Raw genomic sequence first — 22301 nt, forward strand, 5'->3', positions numbered from 1 at the left:
TCTGCTAATGAGAACGAGAAACAAGGCCCTGGGAACCTGGGGGGACAGAAAGGAAACACGTGCTTTGGGAGCTCCAGGCCTGGGTTGCAGGAAGTAGGAGGGAGGCGCATGCTATCAGAAGAGCCACCGAACCCTGACATGGGCAATGGGGTCACCTTATCACATGTTCTGAGGCTGCCAGGCGACAATCCCTCAGCTAAGTGGCCCTGAAAGCACAAAGGAGACAGTGAAATGTCACCAATGTCACTGACCATCCAAAGGGAGAAAGGCGTCCAGCCAGGCCCTCCCCAGGCCCCCAGCAGGAGATGCTCCCTGGAGCTGCTGTGGCCTCTGTGAACAGAGTGCAGAGCCTTCCCCTCCCTCATCTAGCTTTCCCTCCTGCTCTTCAGCGATGGGGCGAGTTCCCATCACTGGCTCAAAAGATGCCTTTCTTCACCCCTGATGCAATTTCCAGAGGGCGGTGCAAACGAATGGAAGAGAGGGTTACAGAGCAAAAGCAATTTCTTGCCACAGAACGATGCAATTTCTTACAAGAGAAAATATTTTTATTACAAAATAGTCCATATATAAAAATCCCGAGCCTCTTGAGAGCTTCTTTAGGTTTATGGCCTTTTCTTCAAGTCCAGAGCGGAGGTGTGTGCGTGCAGGGAAAGCAACTCCATGGCTCAGGTGTGTGCGGGCCGCCCCACGGGGCCTTCCTTGTCTGTCTGCAGTGTGTCCCACTCGTTGAGGAGCTCGGAGGACACCTCTGTGTACAGACGGTCCCAGTCCCAGCTGACATCGTCCTGCCGAGAGAGGCATCCTGGGGTGAGACGGGGGAGGCCCTCCCCTCGGGCACAGCCAGCCTCCCGCCAAGGTCAGCCTCGGGGCCCGCTGCTCACAGCTGAGGGGCAGGACCTGCCACTGCCACATACCTCTCGAACCTCGTGCTCTGGCGCCAGGACTTTGGTGAGGAGCTTCAGGTCAATCTCTCCATCCTGTGAATGTCGGGGCAGGAGGGGGTACGTGTACCGTGGGGCCTTTGGACAATGACCTCTGGGGACCAAGTTGAGTGGGGTAGAACTTTCCAAACCCAGGCCTGCAGGAACACCTTGTGAAACAGCAAACTTGTGGGTGGACCACACGGCCACTGAGAGCTGGGGTGGGCACCACGATGTCCTATGGGCTGGGCACTCCTTGGGGCAAAGTGAACACCTGGGAGGGGCAGGCATGATGCAGCACGTCTACCGATGCTGAGAGGGCAGGCGGGGGCACGGGGGAGACTGGCCCTGAGAACACTGGGATAGGCTGGGTCCAGGGATGGTCTAATACCTGAGGAGGATGTCTCTGGCAAAGGGATTGTCGCCTGGCAGCCTCAGAGCCTCACAGAGGAGGGGCTGCAAGGCCTGGGAGAAACTGAGAAATTTCTGCAGATGTCGGTGGGCGCCTGCCCCTCTGTGTAGCAGCTGTCCACTCACCAAGGTCTGAAAGGCTGAGTACTTCATGAGGTCATTGTCCAGGTCACGGTAGGTCATCACTCGGTTGACCTGGATGCTGTGGGAAAGACAGAATGTGGGCAGGAACCGACACCAGCCATGCTGCCAGGCCGCCATGCCCAGAGCCTCCTGGGCAGCTGGGAAGGACCAGAAAGGGGAAAAAATGTGCAATAAAATGGGAACCCTGGGATGGGGCCCATCACTAGAGACGTGTGGATCTCCCCAAGGGGGCAGCATCACTGCTGATGGCGCCTGGCACGTTCCCCAGCCTCCCTCCAACTTCAGGCGAATGTAACACACCTGGGAGGGGCTGCCACCTGCAAGACGAAGTCTTCCTCCTGTACCTCCTCCAGGTCCGGAATAACAGGGATATCTGCAACCAGAGGGTAGGCCAAACTGTCAGCAGCATGAGTGGGGGTCTAGCCTACTTCCCCACTGATGACTTAGCAGCTTCAACACCCTGGCCACTGTAAGGGCTACAGGCTTTGGGTAGAATGGACACTCAGATGGTCTCCAGCCTCCAGCACTGCCTCCCCCCGATTCAGGGTGGTGGAACTGAACTTGAGGTGTGCATGAGAATCGAAGGTGGAACTTCAACAATTTCCGAATCTCAGGCTTTACTACCCCAGAACCTGCGGGAATTAAAGTTTCCTGGGTGGGGCCTGGGAGGCTGAATTTTCCCATAAGATTTCTTGGGTGGTCCTGACATTTGGTCCATGTCAGGAGCCATGGGAATAGCTCTCCAAGGAGAAATGTAAGGAAATGAGAGGAAAGTCCTGGACAGCCCTGGGGGGAAGCGCTTAGAGGAGAGGAAGAAAAAGAGGAGCTGAGTGAGCCTGGCGCGGTCAGAGACAGAGGAGCGGGGAACACGCCCCGTCACCAGGCAGACGTCTCCATGAGCGCACTTCCTCATGACCGAGGCCCACGTGTGCATCAGCTCGTCCTAGTCTTCACAACCATCACAGCCCTGAGTCTGTATCTGCAAGGTCACTTTACACCTAATGATGTGACCTGGCTTCCTGGCAGCGTACAGGACCAGCAGCTCCACTGAAAGTGAAGGTCACTCAGTTGTGTCTGACTCTTCGCAACCCCATGGACTATACAGTCCATGGAATTCTCCAGGCCAGAATACTGAAGTGGGTAGCCGTTTCCTTCTCCAGGGGATCTTCCCAACCCAGGGATCAAACCCAGGTCTCCCACATTGCAGGTGGCTTCTTTACCAGCTGAACCATAAGGGAAGCCCAAGAATACTGGAGTGGGTAGCCTATTCCTTCTCCAGGGGATCTTCCTGACCTAGGAATCAAACCGGGGTCTCCTGCATTGCAGGTGGATTCTTTACTAGCTGAGCTATGAGGGAAGCTCGCGTCTCCATTGGCCAGGTCTAATATCCTAAACAATGCTGACTCTAAAGATGACACTGCCCTTGCTGTCTCCTGGAGATTCTTCTTTTCTGAATTCTCTGTATCAGACAGACATACAGACACAGGAGGAGACACAAGGCCATTCCTTTCGTCAATCTAACACGCTCATGCGAAGGAAGAAGCAGAGGGACAGCACGTCACTTAACAGCGGCAACTTGCTCACGGCAGAGAAACCAGCCCTCTTCTCGAGCACCCTAAGGAGGGACTGCCTTCTCTCAGGGAGCATCACTGACTGGCAGAGGGGGTGTCTTTGTTTTAACCAGTCTGCACAGAGATAAAGAGAGATGGGACAGAGAAAAAAAAAAAAGGTGAAGCAAGGAGAGACAGTCCTGGAAGTCCCAAACCAACTACAAATATTAAAAATTCCAGAGAGGCGAGAGTAGTGAAGACACCCTTCCTTTTTGCTTCTATGGACTAAATCAACTTTTTTTTTTTTTTTTTTAAAGAGATACAGAATCATTCCAAGAGCAGCTGGAAAGGACCCTTCCCACTTTCAGGCTATTCACTACTTAGGACTTTGCAATGGGTCTAGTCAAGCTTAGCCTGAGTATATATAAATGTCAGTTCCCAGCCTGGTGTCTTTACTACTGCTTCCGACGGCAGAGTTACAGATGTTGTACCTGGAAAGAGAGAGAGAGAACATGCGAGGGAGAGACGGAGACACAGAAAATAAAATGAGAGAGAAAGAGACAGGCAGAGAAAGACAGCGAGTAAAAGGAAGAAAATAGAAAGAAATGGCTGATAAAAGGGAAATAAAGAAGATGCACACAGCAGCCTGGAAATAATGAATCACACTCAGCTAGTCCTCTATCCAGAAAGAAGCTGTTCAGAGGTTAGATGGTATCTCTCTATCCTGCTAGAGAACTGGATACGGAATTCTCTAATTTTCTATTTTTTATGCTAATAGAAATTCAGCTTGCTCTGAGTGGATCCAGTCCACTGCTGGCTGATGGCACCGTCCCTGAGTCTGGGGCGAGGGGCCTCCCAGGCTGGTGAGACCGCGTGGGCCCTGTAGCCGGGCAGGGAGGAAGCTGGCTGAGCCATGTGCCATCAGCATCGTGACAGGTCCGATGTGAGACAGCAGGCTACTCTTGGCTCTGCTCGGTGTGGGGCCCAGCCTGAGATGAATATTCAAAAGCTGGTAAGAAATGCCCCCGCCCTTTGCTGAGCTTCAGGCTCAGGATCGGGTCTTCCCCAGTCCTCCCTTGCTCTGCAATGTCAGCCTCTGGGCCCTGTCAACCCTGCCCAGCTTCTCCCTGCACTGAGGAGCTGTGCTTCAGCCCGCAGTCCGCTCCGGGTCCCCAAGGGCTTCCCCGTTCATCCCTGCCTCCTTCCTCCAAATGCGCAGGAAAGCGAGTGGGGCTGGCCCCATCTGCGCCAGAGCGGAGGTCAGTGTGGGCCTTGGCAAAGGGGCCGCTCAGAGGGACGCGGGTGGCGCTGGCCACACAGTGGGGTCTCTCTCTAATTGGAAGCCTGGTGCCCGACAGAGCCCAGCGAAGTGCCAGAGTGGGATGGAGCCAGCGATGACAGCCAGGTCGAGGCAAGCTGGAGCGTTCCGGTGCAGTGACAGCTTGAGCGCATCGCTGCAGAGCCTGGCCATCCAACTCCCAGCCCCGGAGGAACAGGTGGCCGTGGAGCAGGTCTTGGGCAAATTTCAAAGAACTTCCTCATTTTACAGTTTCTGATGTACAGTCACAAACAGTTTCTGTCCTCTTTGCCTCTTTCTCTCCCCCCAGTCCCACTCCTCTCTCTCTCTCACACACATATACATGATGAACAAACCTAGAAAAAGAAAACGGGCTTGAGAAATCAATCCGCTTCTTTACAAAATGACCTGCCTAGAACGAAGCAGCCATGTCTGCAGTCAGTGATGGCTATGTCACCTGTAGGCCTGGACCAGAGACCCGGTCTGATTCAGGGTATCAAGTTTAACATCCCAAGATATATGCGACGATATACCTTTAACAGCCGCGATAAGAGGAATAAAGGACTCTGCTCCAGCACTACTGAAAGTTCAGTCATTCTGTTGACTTTAGTCTCATTTTCTTCCATGCTGCTAACAATAAGAATGTTAACAGAAACACTGGCTTTGTTAAGCACGTGGGCAGGCCTCCTGTCTGGTGGTTAAGAGTGCAGGCATTGGAGGCATTCACAGCCTGGCGCCTCCACGGACTAGCTGTGCGACTTTACCCTCTCGATGCCTCAGTTGCCACAGCTGTAAAATGGGGAGCATAACTACACCCATCTCATACGTTGGTGTAAGGTATACATGGGACACTTTTTATAAAACACGAAGTGCTATGCTGGGCACCTAATAAATATTCTGTACTATTCTTACTTGCCTGACAGATAAAACATTGAGCATGGAGAGAAGCTATACAGCTTTATCCTCATTTTCGCATTTAATCCTGACCATTTGCCTCATTTTCCAGACGACACTGAGGCTCAGCAAGATGGAGCGGTTTGCGTGGAGTGAGGCATCAGGAATGGACAGAGCAGGCTTCCCACTGCAGTTCAACTGCAACCACCCCCGACTCCCAGCCTGTGCCGCCCTCAGGCTTTCTTTGCAAAGGTGCAGTGACTTCAGGCCGCTTTAGCTAGTGGAGGGGTGAGACAACCGCCTAGAGTTGGGACAAATTGTCCTGCCTGGAGACTCAGGGTCCTCTGTTTTTGGTTACTCCTCTGCCTCCCAGGAACCATCACTAAGCTAAGTCTCTCCCTCACCATACGCCCCACTGGTTACTTGCCTACAACAAGGCTGTTGGAGCAGAAAGGAAAATGGACCAACACGCAAGAGCCCAGAGACTCCCTCCCCTGCTGGCCATGTGGCGTTAAACCAGCCGTGACGAGGAGCAGGTGGCTGAGATACCTCAGACACCCCCAGGAAAGGGGCCGGCGAGGCAAGAGGGTTGACACGCCAGCACCCTGGGAGTGGAGCCCTCATCCTTGATCTTGGTCTCCAAAGAGGGTGCCCCCCCCCCAGGTCACCTGCCACTCTCTTCCACTTGGGCTCCTTAATAAAATGGGCCTTCCCTGCTGGGCATTTGCTCTGGGCCTCTCATGTCAGCCATCTCACTTGCTGTTCACCTGCTTCTGGGCCCCATGTGGTGCCCAATTAGCCACAAGGTGGGGAAACTGCATTTGTATAACTCCATGGACTGGAGAAGGCAATGGCACCCACTCCAGTACTCTTGCCTGGAAAATCCCATGGACGGAGGAGCCTGGTAGTCTACACTCCATGGGGTCGCTAAGAGTCGGACACGACTGAGCAACTTCACTTTGACTTTTCACTTTCATGCGTTAGAGAAAGAAATGGCAACCCATTCCAGTATTCTTGCCTAGAGAATCCCAGGGATGGGGGAGCCTGGTGGGCTGCCGTCTATGGGGTCGCACAGAGTCAGACACGCCTGAAGCGACTTAGCAGCAGCAGCAGCATGGACTGTATGGTCCATGGACTTCTCCAGGCCAGAAAACTGGAGTGGGTAGCTGTTCCCTTCTCCAGGGGATCTTCCTGACCCAGGAATCGAACCCAGGTCTCCTGCATTGCAGGCGGATTCTTTACCATCTGAGCCACCAGGTAAAAGTAACATCACATGTGGTAACAAATTCAAATGTTACAGACAAGTTTAAGATGGAAAACATCCTTTCCTTATATGAACCCCAGTCATCTCCCTAGAAGTGATCGCTATTAATCATTTCTCATATATGGTCACTGAAAAGAATTTCTGCATATACAGCACGTTTGTCCTTTTAAAAATGTTTGCAAGTGGCACGTTACATATCTATCGTTCTGTGACTGATTTTTGTCTTTCCTTTTCAGTGTACAGATTCATCTTATTCTTTTAAATGATGATCTAGTATTTTATGGGTTTCCCTAATGGCTCAGATGGTAAAGAATCTGCCTGCAATGTGGGAGACCCGGGTTCAATCCCTGGGTCAGGAAGAGCCCCTGGAGAAAGGAATGGCTACCCACTCCAGTATGGTTGCCTGGAGAATTCCATGGACAGAGGAGCCTGGTGGGCTAGTACTCTACTGAACGGATGCTGCAGAATGCACTTAATTCCATTCAGAGAGAATCTAACTTGGGATTTTGAGGGGTGGTGTGAGGGGTGAGGGGAGGTCTCAGAACTTGGACAGAGCAGCTGGAGGACAAACAGCACTAAGCCAGGCAGGGGACAGCGTGCTCAAAGGCGCCAGGAGACGAGGGGCAACTCTCTGAGGAAGGCTGGTGTGGCTGACGTGGAGGGCTCAGGAGAGCCGCACAGAGCGAGGCAGGAGAGAGGGCGTCAGGTGCCAGGTGGGGAAGGACCTGCATTGACCAGCCAGGAGACACGTGCCTGATGGGTGCCTGCTACAGGCAAGACCCCTCCGGAAGCACGTTAGGGGCAAACCAAGACGGACGGAATAAGCATGAACAAGCTGCAGCGGGCAGGCCTATACACTTACAAAATGATGACAAAGGAGCAGGATAAATAAGATGCACATCCCTTCCTTTGTAGATCATCTGGGAAGCCAAAAGCAGAATTCAGAGCTTCCTCTGTCTTTCCATAAGACTTTATTCAAGGCCACAGGATGGGCCTGATCACCTTGCTGTAGGTAGAGTAAGTGCAATTTGCCCTTGGCCTACCTCCTAGGTTGAGGGTGAAGACCGTGTCTCAGTCACTTCTGCATTCCCAAAGATGGGCAGACTAAAGGACAATCGAACAGAACTGACATCAATAAACGTCTCTCAAATCTGAAAGCCACACCCATAGAAGGATACCATGTTCATTTTCTCTAGATCATTCTGGTTGTAGTATAAGTGCTATTGAGTCTCAGAGCTGCTTAAGCAGGATTCATGTCACAAGAACAACCAAGAGCCATCCTTAGACACTTCCTGGGTTTGATGGCATCATAGCAAAGGCTTTGCTTTACTTGAGAGCCGCAAGGCCTGCTGGGAAGGGCCTGTGCATATACAAGAAACGACGGAGCAGTGGGGACAAAGTTACAGAGGAAGACTCACTCAAATATGGTCCCTACGGACCCCTTGGCTTCCCTCCTGAGGCTGGGTCATACTGTCCCTCACCAATCTCCCTGAGCTTCCTCTTGATCTCTGGTGTGCCCCAGTCTTACCACTCACTTTCTGGGAGTCCCAGTAAATGCTTGTTGATGTACAGCAACAACAGTAGGAACTAATTCCAAAGGGAGAGGTTGCCAAAAGGAAAACTTATTATGATGCCAGTACATCAGTCTGCCAACAGGCCTACCAACCAACCAACCACCAGATGAAACCACAGAAATAAATGAGGAGTGCTTAAATAAATAATAGAAACGTGGGAACACCAGCAGGATCAATTACAACTGATTCCAAAGATGTGAGAAGATGCCATTTGCCCTGAAACCCATTCATTATGGATAATACCATCACACCGTTGCACTAAAATGCTAAGTACCCAGGAAGTCCCAGTGGGATCCTTTTTAGCCCCTGTGGCTTGACAGCAAGCAGCCTGCCTGCCTCTTGCAAAAACCCTGGCCCCAGGTAGCTGCGATGAGCCTGCCTTCACATCTGGCTGTCGTCTGCTTGTTTTGGTACAAGAACAGAAGGTGATTTCTTATATTGGACTACACTTGCGATGAGGGCACCCTGAGCATCACTCAGGCTCTTTCCCTGGAGCATAAATCTTCCTGCAGAGGAAGGAGAGAACAAAGACACCCTGACCCGGGCCCTGATCCCACCCAGGCAAAGATGGTGCAGGCAGGGAGCTGCTCCTCTCTGCATTTCTTTAGCTTCTACTCTGTGCTGATGGTTCTTGGTTGGGGATTTCTGAATGGGATTCTGTAGCCGTGGCCAGAAGGGTTTCTAGAGAACTACATGAAGTCTCTTCTAATCTTCAGCACATTCTGATCCTGATGCCTTAGTCAACGGTACTAGGGTCGGCCTACCTGGCCTGGTCCTTCTAGATGCTGACTGATGACATCTGTCCCTCTTGCTTCACTCACTAACTTCACCTCGGCTCCCGGGGATAGAGGACCCACACAACCCCACACAACTGCTTCTCCGGCAGCACCCCGGCCATTGCAGCGCACTTGTGGGCTGCCAAGGGCTCACGTCCACCCTTTATAAGGCACAGCCATGGTCAACAACCAACCCACCTGAAAGGGACCTGACATGCTGCAGGGGGGACACCCCAAGAAGAGAAGTTGAGACAACCTCCAATGGTGTGTTCAAAGTCAGCAGACCCTCAGCAGAGCTCAAGAGCTTTCAAAAGAATGTCCATGTTTCTAGGAGATGGCAACTTTACGCCTGAGATCATTATCATTTTTCTCTGCAGCTGCAAAACTTTGTTTTACTGAATGCTGTTACCTTCTGCATCACGTATGGGGAATTTTAAACAGGCAAATGGAAGAAGGTCTGATTGAAGATGAAGTTAAGTGAAAGAAATTGGTCTCATTTAGCACATGACAGGATTCATCTGTGTTCCCAAGTCCACTGAGGTGGCATCATGGGCGTTTCATATTCATGAGCGGCTGCGACACTGTGTCCCCTCATTTACAAAGAGCCGTGTTCAGCAAATTCTGTCCCCGTGGACACTCCGTGCATTTCATGGTCTTGTCAGAGAGACATCAAACGCTCCAGTAACCAAATACCAGAAAATGGCTTTAATTAGTGGATCTCAATCGTATAAATAATTTTTTTTCTAAGTGAAAAAAATGAAGCTTTTTTTTTTTTTTTAAAGGGAAAAGAAAAGGGGAAAGCAGTAGGCAACAGGCTTCAAACACCCGAAGGAACAAGGGGAAAGGATGCTCTCAGAGGAGCTCTGGGCCCTTGCAGTCCCCAGGTGGACTCGGGTTCCAGGGCAAAAAGGCACCTGCGGATCCCGGGCAGGTCTGCCTCATGAAGTCCGGTCCCCGGTGAGTCCACCTGACCCAGCCGGGCCACTCGGCTGGGAGGAGATGGGCGGCCCTCAGAGAAGAGAGGCTGAACACTGTGACACCACTGGCCAGAGGGCCCACTGCAGGGGCTGAGAAACAGGTTCTGACTATGAGCAAAAGGCGCACAAGCAGGTCCCTGAGGAAATCAGTGCCAGGGACAGAAAGATGCCTGTCTCCTGAGGCGCTGGCTGGCAGGGGGTGTGGGGGGCTTCATCCATATTCCATATATGCTGAGAAGTCTCTGGGCTTCTACCCAACCGACCCCCTTTCTCGTGCTGCTGGGGAAAGAGATCACTGACCTCAAGAAGAACATCAAAACAGCTGGTGTTGAACCCACGTGCAAAGCAGAAATAGAGACAGGAACGTAGAGAAGAGACGTAGGGACGCCAGCGGGGGAGGAGGGTAGGATGAACTGGGAGGTTGGGACTGACATATAAATCAGTACGCTACTGTGCATACAATAGATGAGTAATGGGAGCCTAGTGTAGAGCACAGCGAACCCTAGTCAACGCTCTGTGGTGACCTAAACGGGGAGGAAATCCAAAAAAGAGGGGATAGATGTATACATCCGGAGGATTCATTTTGTTGTACAGCAGAAACTAACACGACACTGTAAAGCAATTACAGTCCAATAAAGATTAAAAAAAAAAAGAAATAGAGCTGGTTGCTCCGTCCAGCCCCCACACCGTGGCAACCGTCCTGGCTGACTCTGGGCCGTGAGGGCAGGGCTGGGGCTGGGTCTGTCTGAGACAAGCGGGGTCTCAGCGGGGCCGGTGCTGGCTGGACGGTGGGCAGACGGGAGGCTGCGCTGCGTGCTGACTCAGCTCGTGGCCTGCCTCGGGCGTGCAGGCCTGGCCTCAGCGTATCACCTGCAGGGGGGACAGGAGCACATTCCAGAAGGAGCCTCGAATGCGACACCCCAGGAGACTTGCGCCGTCATCCCAGCCAGGCCACCACGGGCTGCGGGAGAGTCCCTATGGACCACGTGAAGGGCCGTCAACCAGGACTGACCCTGGGCAGCAATTAAAGGTGGTGCTCCTGACAGACAAAGCAGACCCAATGGCGGTTCTCCACAGGGAAACGTCCCGTTCAGCCCAGGAGCCTCACACGGGGAAGGAGCCCAGTGTCACCTGAGAGGGGTACCTCTAGCCAACCACTTCCCTGGGGGCTCAGGTTGGAAAGCGTCTGCCTACAATGCGGGAGACCCAGGTTCGATCCCTGGGTCGGGAAGATCCCCCTAGAGAAAGCAATGGCAACCCACTCCAGTATTCTTGCCTGGAAAATCTCATGGATGGAGGAGCCTGGTAGACTACAGTCCATGGGGTCGCAAAGAGTCGGACACGACTGAGCGACTTCACTTTTGTGATACACTGGTTACTACTCGAAGGAAATTAAAACAATGAACAGGGAGGCTCCCGGTTACTGCCAGCAGCTCTCACTCGGCGCTTCACGGCTTTGATCCGGAGAGACGTGTTAAGGATGACGAGGGGTAAGGGCCTTTAAAGGTGACGAGGGATGAAGCGGCTGGAAGGGACGGAAAAGGGAGGACCTCTCTGCTCTCTTCAACAAGGCCCGAGACACAGCAATACAAAATGAATGTGACAGAGAGCGGCCTTCTCAGAGCCGCCACTAGAAGTGTTAGAAACCGGGCATATCTGATTCTATTTCATCCTCTTCGTGTTATGCTGAAAGAAAAAAACAAGACAAACTCCACCGCTTTTATTCTAAATCCTTAGGTTTTGTGTTTTTCCTTATATATATTTATTAAAAAAATGCTCCTTTGATCGGTGCCACCCGTGACACCCCCACATACGGAACGGCTTCTGAGCAGTTTCCTCCGTGCAAGGCCACTGCTGGTGACAGCCAGCTGGTTTTGATCACAGCCATTCTGAATCGGATTTTCATAAGATAGATGAGGAGTCTTACCGCTGCTCTCTCTCTTATCAGATGCGAAACAGAGGGGGAGGGGGGGCGACGGGTCCTGAGGGAACAGCCCAACAATCAAGGGCTGCCTGGTTCTCTCTCCGTCCCTCCGCTGCTGCAATTTTCAAAGGCGTTTGCCTCGGGCACTTTTAAATGATGGTGTCTCAATTCTGTAATCATCTTTCAAGAGCTTTCTCTTAAAGGGTCTTTTAGGTAAACCCAGTCCGTCAACCACACTTATGGACTCAGGAATCATTTTTCCCAATATCTGCCCTCCTGCGTGTGCGTACGTATAGGTGAGTATACCCACACACATGGCAGAAACATCTGGGGATGTTTAGAAAGCTGGGAGGACCTGAAACTGGAAAGGAAGACCCTACTGGCTGGCCATTCCAAGTTCGTCTCTCGCTAAGGTAAGAGGGTCCCCTATCGCTGCTTCCCTGGATTTCTGCTATACCTAGGCTGTGCTTTTCTGCAGGTGTCGGAAGGGGAGACTTCTCACACTGAGGCCCAAGTGATGTGCTGAGTCCCAACCTCAGATGCACAATCAAGCCTGTTCCTTCCCGTCTCACCTAAGTGCTGTCTGACCGTCAGACTTCAAGACGAGTAAGGGCACCACGGCCACCTGCTTGGAGAATACAGTCCCAAGGCCACAGCTGACTGTGGCTTTAGTTACAGACTATTTGGAGCAACTCCTCCAAATCCATTTGTCTCTTTTAGTTGCAGAGAACACCATGCCTCTTCTCTATATAGTCCCCATTGCTTGAAACAGACATCCTAGGGCATCGAGCCTCTATTTCTTTCTAATCACATAAAAATCTAAGGAGCCTAAGATGTCCCCGGGCGGTGGTTCTCACCAAACTGGCTTCGTCTCCTCTCGTCCCTCATCCATCATTCCCTTCACAGCTGTGTGGAGAAGGACCTGTGCTTCTCCCCAAAGCTGGACCGTGGCTCACAGTCACACCTAGGACTGTCTCACGGAGCTAAGTGGGATTAGCTTTGTCCTATCCCAATCCTGTCTTCTGTACTCAGTAGGGAAAGAACCCAAGGAGTTACAGAATAAACATCCAGGTCTCCATAGCTGTTTCAGGGAGGGTGAGCTCTCTTTTGCTTTTGTCACTGCCTAATGTTGGAAGATTTATTATTAATCACATTCCTCCAAACAGACTACGGCACCACGGGATGCTGACGGAGCCTTCCCTGTGTTTCTGGAGGAAGGTCAATATAGGCTGCTTCGTTTACAACAGTCGTGCATGTGTGGTCCAAGACTTGCTTCATCTTCCCCATCCCACCTCTTCAGACAGGGACATCCCAGAAAGCTGCTCATATGAACAAAGAAACTGGAGCCCCAGAGACTGGTCACTGTCAACTGCCTTTTGGGTAGAGATGTTTGTGATGGAGAGTTTGGGAAGGCTGATGTGACCCAGAGATGGCAGGGGACCACCAAGGGGCCTAGAGCATGCTGTTCCGGCTCTGCCAGTGAGCAGGAGGTCTGGTCAACACTCTAGGCTGTGCTGGGCAGCTGGACCAGGGGAGGTAGGGGACAACTGAGGGGACAAAGCAGAACAACCGAAGTCTGGTCCAAGCTTAACTCCGTTTCCAAAACCTGCCCTGACACTGCCTCTTTGAGAGGCAAGAAGAACAGAGCCAAACCAGTCTCTACTAAGCTTGCTGAGTCAAGACAGTCCATCAGCTCCCAGATACCTACTCTGTGGTGGCGTATGCTTTTCCCATGGTGGCATCATGGGACCTTGAACACAAAACCAAGTTAAAACAACTTCTCTTGCTGCATTAATGAAACTTCAGGCCAATTCGCTGTAACTTCTCATTGTCTCATTGGCTCTGGGGGCCAGCCCTGGCCAAACCCACAATGGGGAGCTGTGAAGTCAGCCACTGGGGCCTCAAGAGTTTCCATCTACTAGAGTTCATTTCCCCACAAGAAGTGTGGCTTTCACTGTCTATCACGGAAGAACCAAATCCAGACTCTTGCTGTGCAGAGGGCAGACCCAATCAGGAGTCAGGAAACCCGGGTCCCAGGTTTGCCCCTGACCTGCTGACCTTGCGCAGCTATTTGTCAGCTCTGCTCCCAAGTTTCCTTATCACCAAAATGAGGTGCCTTCTATCTGAAAGCCGTCCTTATCTCTGGGGTGTCCGCTGGACTATATCTCGTGGTATAATTCTTCAAAAACACCTTACTGTCACACTGGCCTGTGGAGCAGTCTTCCCAAATATCCCAGCTACAGACATCACCTACGTGTCTGTAAGGCAAGCTGGGTCTTTTGTTTAGAGAATCACTGTATAGGGGACTGCCCTGGTAGTCTAGTGGTTAGGAATCCACCCCTCAGGATACGGGACCCGGGCTTAATCCTTGTTCGGGGAACTAAAATCCCACAGGCCATGGAACAATGAAGGCCAATGTAAGATCCCTCATGCTGCAACTGAGACTTCATGTAGCCAAAATAAACCAATAAATACTAGAAAAGGAGAACCGCTGTATGGAAAGCTCATTTTCTCTAATGCAATGAGCCTACACAGATTCCTCTGCAGCCCACAGTGAACTCAGCTCAATATTCACACCATAATCCGACACTCCTGACTGGGGAATCTTTGATGTCCCATGCAGTGTCTGTGACGTCCCAACTCTCCGTGACGTCAATTTCTTCACCCTCAGCTGCGTCTCAAGGATGAGGCTGGTGGGAGAGCTCCAACCAGGGCCCTCCATGGCCCAGGGAGTGCCCTATGGGGTCTCTGTTCTTCTAAATGACCCACACTCCCTGGTGCTCACACTTTTACCGTCATAAGACACTCTTTCCTCTCACCCAATACAGGGGCTTCTCTCTGGAAGACCCAGCAGAGGCACAAGAATTCCTTATTTAAAAGCAATCCCAGGACTTCGCTGGTGGTCCAGTCGATGAGACTCTGTTCCCAGTCCAGCAGGCCTGGGTTTGATCCCTGGTCAGGGAATTAGATCCCACATGCCACAGCTAAAGATCTCGCCACAACAAAGATGGAATGGACGAGTGAATATTTTAAAAGGTAATAATAAAAAAGCAATCCCAGTAGATCTGATAGAAAATAAAACATAAGATGGAGGAGGAATGGTCCAACCTGATGATTCTATTCATGTCACACAGCTTGAAAGACCTAGCTTCTCTGGCTTTTCTCTACTCAGCCCGGGTGCTGTTGACAAGACTTCACAGAGAGAGGATCAGCAGAGCTGAGGACAGGGACCAGCGGGTTAATCTCAGAACCAGGAAAGGAGGGCAAACCTGCACCCGGGCGCTGGGAAGATGAGCGGAGGCCAGCTTCCCGGATAAGCAGGCTGGAGAAACAAACCTAGCGCCTTGACAGGAAGGAGGAAGGTGCTGAGAGCAGGTGATTGGGAGTCACGAAGGCCACGTCCCCACTTCAGCTCTGTCATTTGCTAGAGGTGATGTTCTGGAGCAGTCGTCCCAACTTCAGCTCTGTCATTTGCTAGAGGTGATGTTCTGGAGCAGTTCGGGCTGTCTAAAATGTTTGGGAATTTCGCATGCAGGTTGTTACATAGAAACATTATTAAAGATTAAATCATATATTGTTGTTGTGACCCCATGGACTGCAGCACGCCAGGTATCCCTGTCTTTCACTATCTCCTGGAGTTAATTAAATAGGGCTTCCCTGATGGCTCAACAGGTAAAGAATTCGCCTGCACTGCGGGAGACACGGGAGACGCGGGTGTGATCCCTGGGTTGGAAAGATCCCCTAGAGGAGGAAAACTGCAACTCACCCCAATATTTGTGCCTGAAAAATCCCATGGACAGAGGAGCCTGGCGGGCTACTGTCCAATGGGTTGCAGAGTCGGACATGACTGAGCGGCTAAGCAGAACACAACACGGCAGAATTAAATAAATTATATTAGAAACAAAGGTAATACTCAAAACTCGCCACTTGCTAAGTTTTACCGCATTTTACTTTACCTATGTTTGTGAACTTATTTACATCCAATGGACTGTGCGTTTAGTCGCTTAGTCGTTTCCGATTCTTTGCGACCCCGTGGACTTAACTTTCCCCTGTGGAGCCTGCCAGGCTCCTCTGTCCGTGGAATTCTCCAGGCAAGAATATTGGAGTGGGTTGCCATTTCCTTCTCCATCCAAAGGGCTGGTGTGATGGAAACATGCCATGCTGGTGCGCTACTGTTCACCTCTTCCCAGTTCTGTGGTCACTGGTGTCCTGCTGGGAGCTTGAAACCAGCCACGGTAGGAGTATGTGTGTGTTCAATCACTGTAGCCCACCAGGATCCTCTGTCCATGGAATCTTCCAGGCAAGAATACTGGAGTGGGTTGCCATCTCCTTCTCCAGGGAATCTTCCTGACTCAGGGATTGGACCCAAGTCTCTTGGGTCTCTTGCATTGGCAGGCAGATTCTTAACCACTGCGCCACCTAGGAACTCTACCCAGTGAGGACTTTGCCCCCTCCCTACCCCGGAGAGCCGGTTGTTAAATAAGTACATCTCTGTTTACTAGTCACGTGACCTCTGTTAGCTATTTACCTTCCCAAGGCTTCAATTTCTTCCCCTGGAAAAGAGTAATGATCATAGTGTCTCTTCGTAGGAATGCTGAGGACTGACTAAAGTATTGCAGGGAAAACAGCACAAACCTGGCTCTTGGCAAACACACACATTAATTATCAATCCCATTTTCCTGTAAGAAGGACTTTTTTTTCCAATCTCATACCTACTATACTATAAACAACAGCAAGTTTAACAAGGCAGAGACAGCAGACAGGATGTTACTCCTCGGATTAATGAATCCCACCCCACCCCAGCCCTGCCCTCTTTCCTGCTCTGTGTTTAGCTAAAAGGAACCCTGGTTAAAATAGTTTTTTTAAAAAAAATTAGGGCGGCAGGACTTCCCTGATGGTCTAGTAGTTAAGAAGCCACCTGCCAATGCAGGACACACAGGTTTGACCTCTGGTCCAGGAAGATCCTGCAGGCCACGGGGCAGCTAAGCCCATGCGCCACAGCTGCTGAAGCTCAAATGCCCTAAGCCCGAGCTCTGCAACGAGAGAAGCCACGGGGGAGAGAAGCCTGCGCACCACAACCAGAGGAAGCCCGCAAGCAGCAACAAAGACCCAGGGCAGCCCAAAATTAAATAAAATAAGTAAATAAAATTAGGGAGGCAAAGGGACTAGGTTTGGGTGCCACCTACAAAGTCCGATGCGCTATGTTAAGCTTAAGGAGTGAATGCTGATCTGATGGAACATTCTGCCTAAGCAAGAGAAAAGAATTGAGACATCAGGGTTCCAGTTTATCCGCATTAAAAGAATTCTTCCCACTCTCTCTTTCTCCGCATGAAAACTGCTTGGGCTAAAACGGACTGCTGTTTGCAGGAGAATGGATGAAAGATATGGTGGCAGAATTAAGCAAGGAACGAGAAAGAGCCCAAAAGAGCCACAGAAAGCCTGGGGACAGAGATGAACAGGGAGAGGGGCAACAGAGCAGTAGCCCATTACAGAGAGCGTTTTTCTAATTCTGCTGACAGTCCGGCATCTCACATCTCATCCAACCTCATTGCTGGGATGTGTTCAGCCACTTTTACCTATTTTCCCTGTTGACATGGATAGAAAATTGAGCAATTACCCTTAAACTCAGAGCTCTCAGATCATCCAGATTGTTACACTCACAGAATTAAGTCCCCAATTGCCCCTGGCTAAAAGTGGCTCAACTCAGCCTGTCCTTTAGGAATTACACACTTTTGGGTTGGCCATGGGATTTATTATTCCTGAGGTTTTGAGGTATTTGATTCTGTCAAAACTGGACCCCAGGATACAAAGAGCACCACCTTCTCCAGTGAGAAGCCGGCGTGCCCCAGAGGCATGGGAGCTGCCAGGAGGAGTTACTGAAAATTCCACCTGCAGTCCTGGATTACGCCAAGATGCGATGGTCACATCCAAGAAAGAGCTAATTCTTTTTTTTTTTTTAAGGTCCTGTTTTCAGAGACTTTCCACTTTTTAAACCAAGTTCTTTCCTAATTTGAATTTACCTGGGAGATAAGCTTTTTGAAAGTTGAGCCCTTATCTAATTGTGTTTTCAGAGATTCTCTCCGTCTGAAGACTGTTCATCTTTTCTAAAGACAAAGAGCTCTTCTCTCCCATTTGTGTCTGCTCAGTGTTTCAACTTTTACTATTCATCGGAGCTCACTTTCTGAGAGCTGGATTTTAGAGCTCGAACAGCCCGGGGAATTCTATTCTCTGACACTTCTGGTGTCAGAGAGATGACTGGACTCTGTGCCCGCTGGCTCCTCTACCAGGGTTCCCCTAGCCCCCAGCACCCACCCTGCTTTTGCTGGCAACTTCTGCATGTCCCTCAAGTTTTGACGTTTGAAAGCCATTTCTTCAGAGAGGTCCTCCCTACTCACCCAACCCAAATCAGGTCTCCCCGACTCTTCCTTCAGCAGACTCCACTACAATCTGTCCATACTCATTTAATGTGTGATTATTGCCTTAGTATCCCCTTCCCCGACTAGACTGTAAGCTGCATGAGGGTAAAGACTGAGAATATCTTCTTGTATACCATCATGCCCCCAGTGCCCAGCCCCAAGCATCATACATAGTAGGTATTCAACAAATGGTAGTTAAAGAAATGAATAAATGAATTACCTGCCCAGTATCACCTGTAGAGACTGGATCCAATTCTACTCCAGATCTGATGTCTTCTCTAACACCATGCAACCTTCCATGACAGAAGTCTAGAGGTCTTAAGGCAAACTAGAAACTTGATTCCAAGAATAGGGATGGATAATTAAGCCACTAAAAGGAAGGTCAGTCTTGCCATCCTACAATTTGGGGACCCTGAGATCACTGGGGGCTCTGGCTGTCCATTATAGGGCTTTCCCCATGGTTGAGTGGTAAAGAACCCAGTTACAATAAAGGAGATGCGGGAGACACAGGCTCTGTCTCTGGGTCGGGAAGATCCCCTGGAGGAGGGCACGGTAACCCACTTCAGTAATCTTCCTAGGAACATCCCATGGACAGAGGTGCCTGGCAGGCTGCAGTCCACAGGGTCACAAAGAGTTGGACATGACTGAGCAACTGAACACAGAGCTATCTACTATTCTCAGCTATTTTCCATAACCACGAATCCCACCTTTCCTGAAGCACTTTATCGGTTCTAGCTGCGAGCCTACCCAGAACCAGCAAATTAGATGACTGGCAGTCCTCAAACTTCATGAAAGGTGGTTTACACGAGGATGTTGAATATGCGTAGTTGAGAATGGCCCAGAATCAGGGCTTAGATCTGAAGAACCAGCTTCTCTCCTGGTGACAGCGAATTCCTTATTCACCCTCCAAGTGGAGTCACTCCTGATGCAAGGGAGTTTACCGTGGAAGGCTGTGCACATTTCTCTGCCTAACCTAATCCTATCTAGCCTACAGGCCCGAGCAAGTTCTACTTTCTTCCTGAAGGGCCAGCAGCCCACACCTCAAAGCACTTAACAAGGAAATCACTAATATAACAATCAGTTCAGTTCAGTCGCTCAGTCGTGTCCGACTCTTTGCGACCCCATGAATCGCAGCACGCCAGGCCTCCCTGTACATCACCAACTCCCGGATACAATAGCCACTTGTTAACTTTGCCACTCACTACACTGCTACTTTAGTTACTTAATCCTTGTATAGACTTTCATTTTTCATGTTTTGTCTCCTCAACAGAGTTCAGTGTTCCTTTAGAGCAGAGCCCTCCAAGGTCTTATTCTGTTGTCTGTTGTTGTTCAGTTGCTAAGCTGTGTCATGATGCTTTGCGACCCCATGGAGTGCAGCGTGCCAGGCTTCCCCGTCCTTCACTATCTCTTGGAGTTTGCTCAAACTCATGTCCATTGAGTCGGTGATGCCATCCAACCATCTCATCCTCTGTCACCCTCTTCTCCTCCTGCCCTCAATCTTTCCCAGCACCAGGGTCTTTTCTAGTGAGATGGCTTGTCGCATCAGGTGGCCAAAGTATTGAAGCTTCAGCATCAGTCCTTCCAAAGAATATTCAACATTGATTTCCTTTAGGATTGATTGGTTTGATTTCTGTGTTGTCCAAGGGACTCTCAAGAGTCTTCTCCATCACCACAATTCAAAAGCATCAATTCTTCAGGGCTCAGCCTTCTTTATGGTCCAAATCTCACATCCATACATGACTACTAGAAAAATCATAGTTTTGACTATACAGACCATTGTCTACACAGACCTTTGTCAGCAAAGTGGTATCTTTGCTTTTTAATACACTGTCTAGGTTTGTCAGAGCTTTTCTTCCAAGAAGCGAGCGTCTTTTAATTTCATGGCTGCAGTCACTGTCCACAGTGATTCTGAAGCTCAAGAAAATAAAATAAGTCACGGTTTCCTCTCTTCCTCCATCTATTTGCCATGAAGTGATGGCACTGAATCACAAAGCTCCAATACTTTGGCCACCTGATGCGACAAGCCAACTCACTAGAAAAGACCCTGGTGCTGGGAAAGATTGAGGGCAGGAGGAGAAGAGGGTGACAGAGGATGAGATGGTTGGATGGCATCACCGACTCAATGGACATGAGTTTGAGTTTGATCTTAGTTTTTTGAATGTTGAGTTTTAAGACAGTTTTTTCACTCTCCTCTTTCACTTTCATCAAGAGGCTCTTTAATTCCTCTTTGCTTTCTGCCATTAGGGTAGTATCATCTGCATATCTGAAGTTGTTGATATTTCTCCCAGGAACCTTGATTCCAGCTTGTGATTTATCCAGCCTGGCATTTCACATGATGTACTCTGCATATAAGTTAAATAAGCAGGGTGACAATATACAGCCTTGACATACTCCTTTCCCAATTTTGAACCAGTCCATTCTTCCATGTCCAGTTGTAACTGTTGCCTCTTGACCTGCATACAGGTTTCTCAGGAGACAGGTAAGGTGATCTGCTATTCCTAACTCTTTATGAGTTTTCCACAGTTTGTTGTGGTCCACACAGTCAAAGGCTTTAGTATAGTCAATGAAGCAGAACAGATGTTTCTCTAGAATTCCCTTGCTTTTCTATGATCCAATGGATGTTGGCAAGGTCTTATGAAGGATTTACAACTCGCTTCCTAAAGGCCTACTCCAACTTGAAGATGTGTTTTGTTCTGTTCATACAGTGACGTTTAAAACTTGTCATTATTTAAAATATGAATTTGACAACTTTCAGGTCATGCCATCTCCCTCCAAGCTCACCACAGGCCTCACCATTCTTTATGGTCAAACACGCCTGCTGTTCCAAGTGTTTATGTTATCTGCCGAGTCCCTAGAAACATTTGAGTTCACAGCCTGCCTTGGTCTTGCAAACAGTCCCTCTGCAATACACTCTGGTTAACCACACCACCTCTGCACAGCACTTACTCTCTGCTTCTCATTCAGAAAACACGTCCCATTCCAATAGCTCCTTCGTTTCTCTGTTTTTCTGTTCTCTTCCCTCAGAAGCCTGAGGGAAACATCAATAAACAAGAGGATGTGTTTCTCTTCTCTCCCTCAGCTTCTTCCCCAGGGAAGGAGGAGGAGCACCAGGTATCAGGAGAGATCTAGGACTTCTCTGGCGCTCCAGTGGTCAAAACTCCATGCTTCCAATACAGCGGATGCAGGTTTAACCCCTGGTCTGGAAAGTAAGATCCCACATGCTGCTCAGTACAGCCAAAAATAAATAAATTAATAAATAAAAGCAGAAACATCTTTTGAAGAGTGATCTAGGGAGGCTGAATGATGAAAAATATATCTCAAGAGACATGGCTCCTCAAAGTCCATATAAAAGAGGAGGAGGAAAGAAGGCTGGGCATGTCTCACTAGACCAGAGAATCCTGGAGGGCAGGGACTGTCTCACTCACCACCATTTCTGAGACCTGGAGCAGCACTGCCCACAGGAGACGTTTCATGAAGACCCCCTGGCTTTCCTCGGTGAAGCTTCATCTCCAAGATGCTCAGAGGAGGCCCTGGACCTTGGCTCCTCACTTCTATTCCTGGTGATTCAGCTTCTCCTTCGAGCTGGCTCGTCAATCACGCAGCCCTACCAAGTACCAGAAGAGGAGTAGCCCCTTCCCAGGTGAGAATACACCTCACTGATGACCTCAAAGAACCCGGATGTGATTTTATTTTTTTAATTAAAAAAATGTATTTATTTATTTGGCTGTGCTGGGTCTTGGCTGCTGCATGGGTTTTTCTTTAGTTGCAGAGAGTGGAGGCTATTCTCTAGTTGCTGTGTGCAGCCTTCTCGTTGCGGTGGCTTCTCCTATTGTGGCACATGGGGTCGAGGGTGTGCAGACTTCTGTAGTTGCACATGGGCTCCGTAGTTGCAACTCCCAGGCTCTAGAGCATAGGCACATGGCCTCAGCTGCTCCGAGGCATGTGGGATCTTCCCAAACCAGGGATCGAATCCATGTCTCCAGATTCTTTAACACTGAGCCACCAGAGAAGCCCCCAGATGTGATTTTATTAAGGGAACCAGAAGGTTTCCTCACAGGTGCCCAGAGATCTGTTTAACGTCATTGCCGAATGAGCGTCCATGGACGGTTCAGGGCAATTATTCATGGAGTTTCCCCACCCACTGGTTATTCTAA

At 50.0% G+C, this 22301-nt stretch overlaps 1 protein-coding gene across 5 annotated transcripts in view; it reads right to left on the reverse strand.

The window, feature by feature from the left end:
- The window catches only part of IFT43 (intraflagellar transport 43), a 114507-nt gene continuing 92726 nt past the window's right edge, over positions 521–22301 (reverse strand). For 4 of the 5 annotated variants that reach the window (XM_013967334.2, XM_018053936.1, XM_018053935.1 and 1 more), the window contains 4 exons: positions 1776–1848; positions 1458–1533; positions 915–977; positions 521–785 (listed from right to left, as the gene is read on the reverse strand). In XM_013967334.2, coding sequence (XP_013822788.1) covers positions 666–785; positions 915–977; positions 1458–1533; positions 1776–1848 — 332 coding nt within the window. In that variant the 3' untranslated portion in view covers positions 521–665. Of the gene's footprint in view, positions 786–914; positions 1091–1457; positions 1534–1775; positions 1849–22301 lie in introns of all 5 variants that reach the window. The other variant, XM_018053938.1, reaches the window with a different exon arrangement.

The sequence above is a fragment of the Capra hircus genome, chromosome 10 (assembly GCF_001704415.2).
Source record: "Capra hircus breed San Clemente chromosome 10, ASM170441v1, whole genome shotgun sequence".
NCBI lineage: Eukaryota > Metazoa > Chordata > Mammalia > Artiodactyla > Bovidae > Capra > Capra hircus.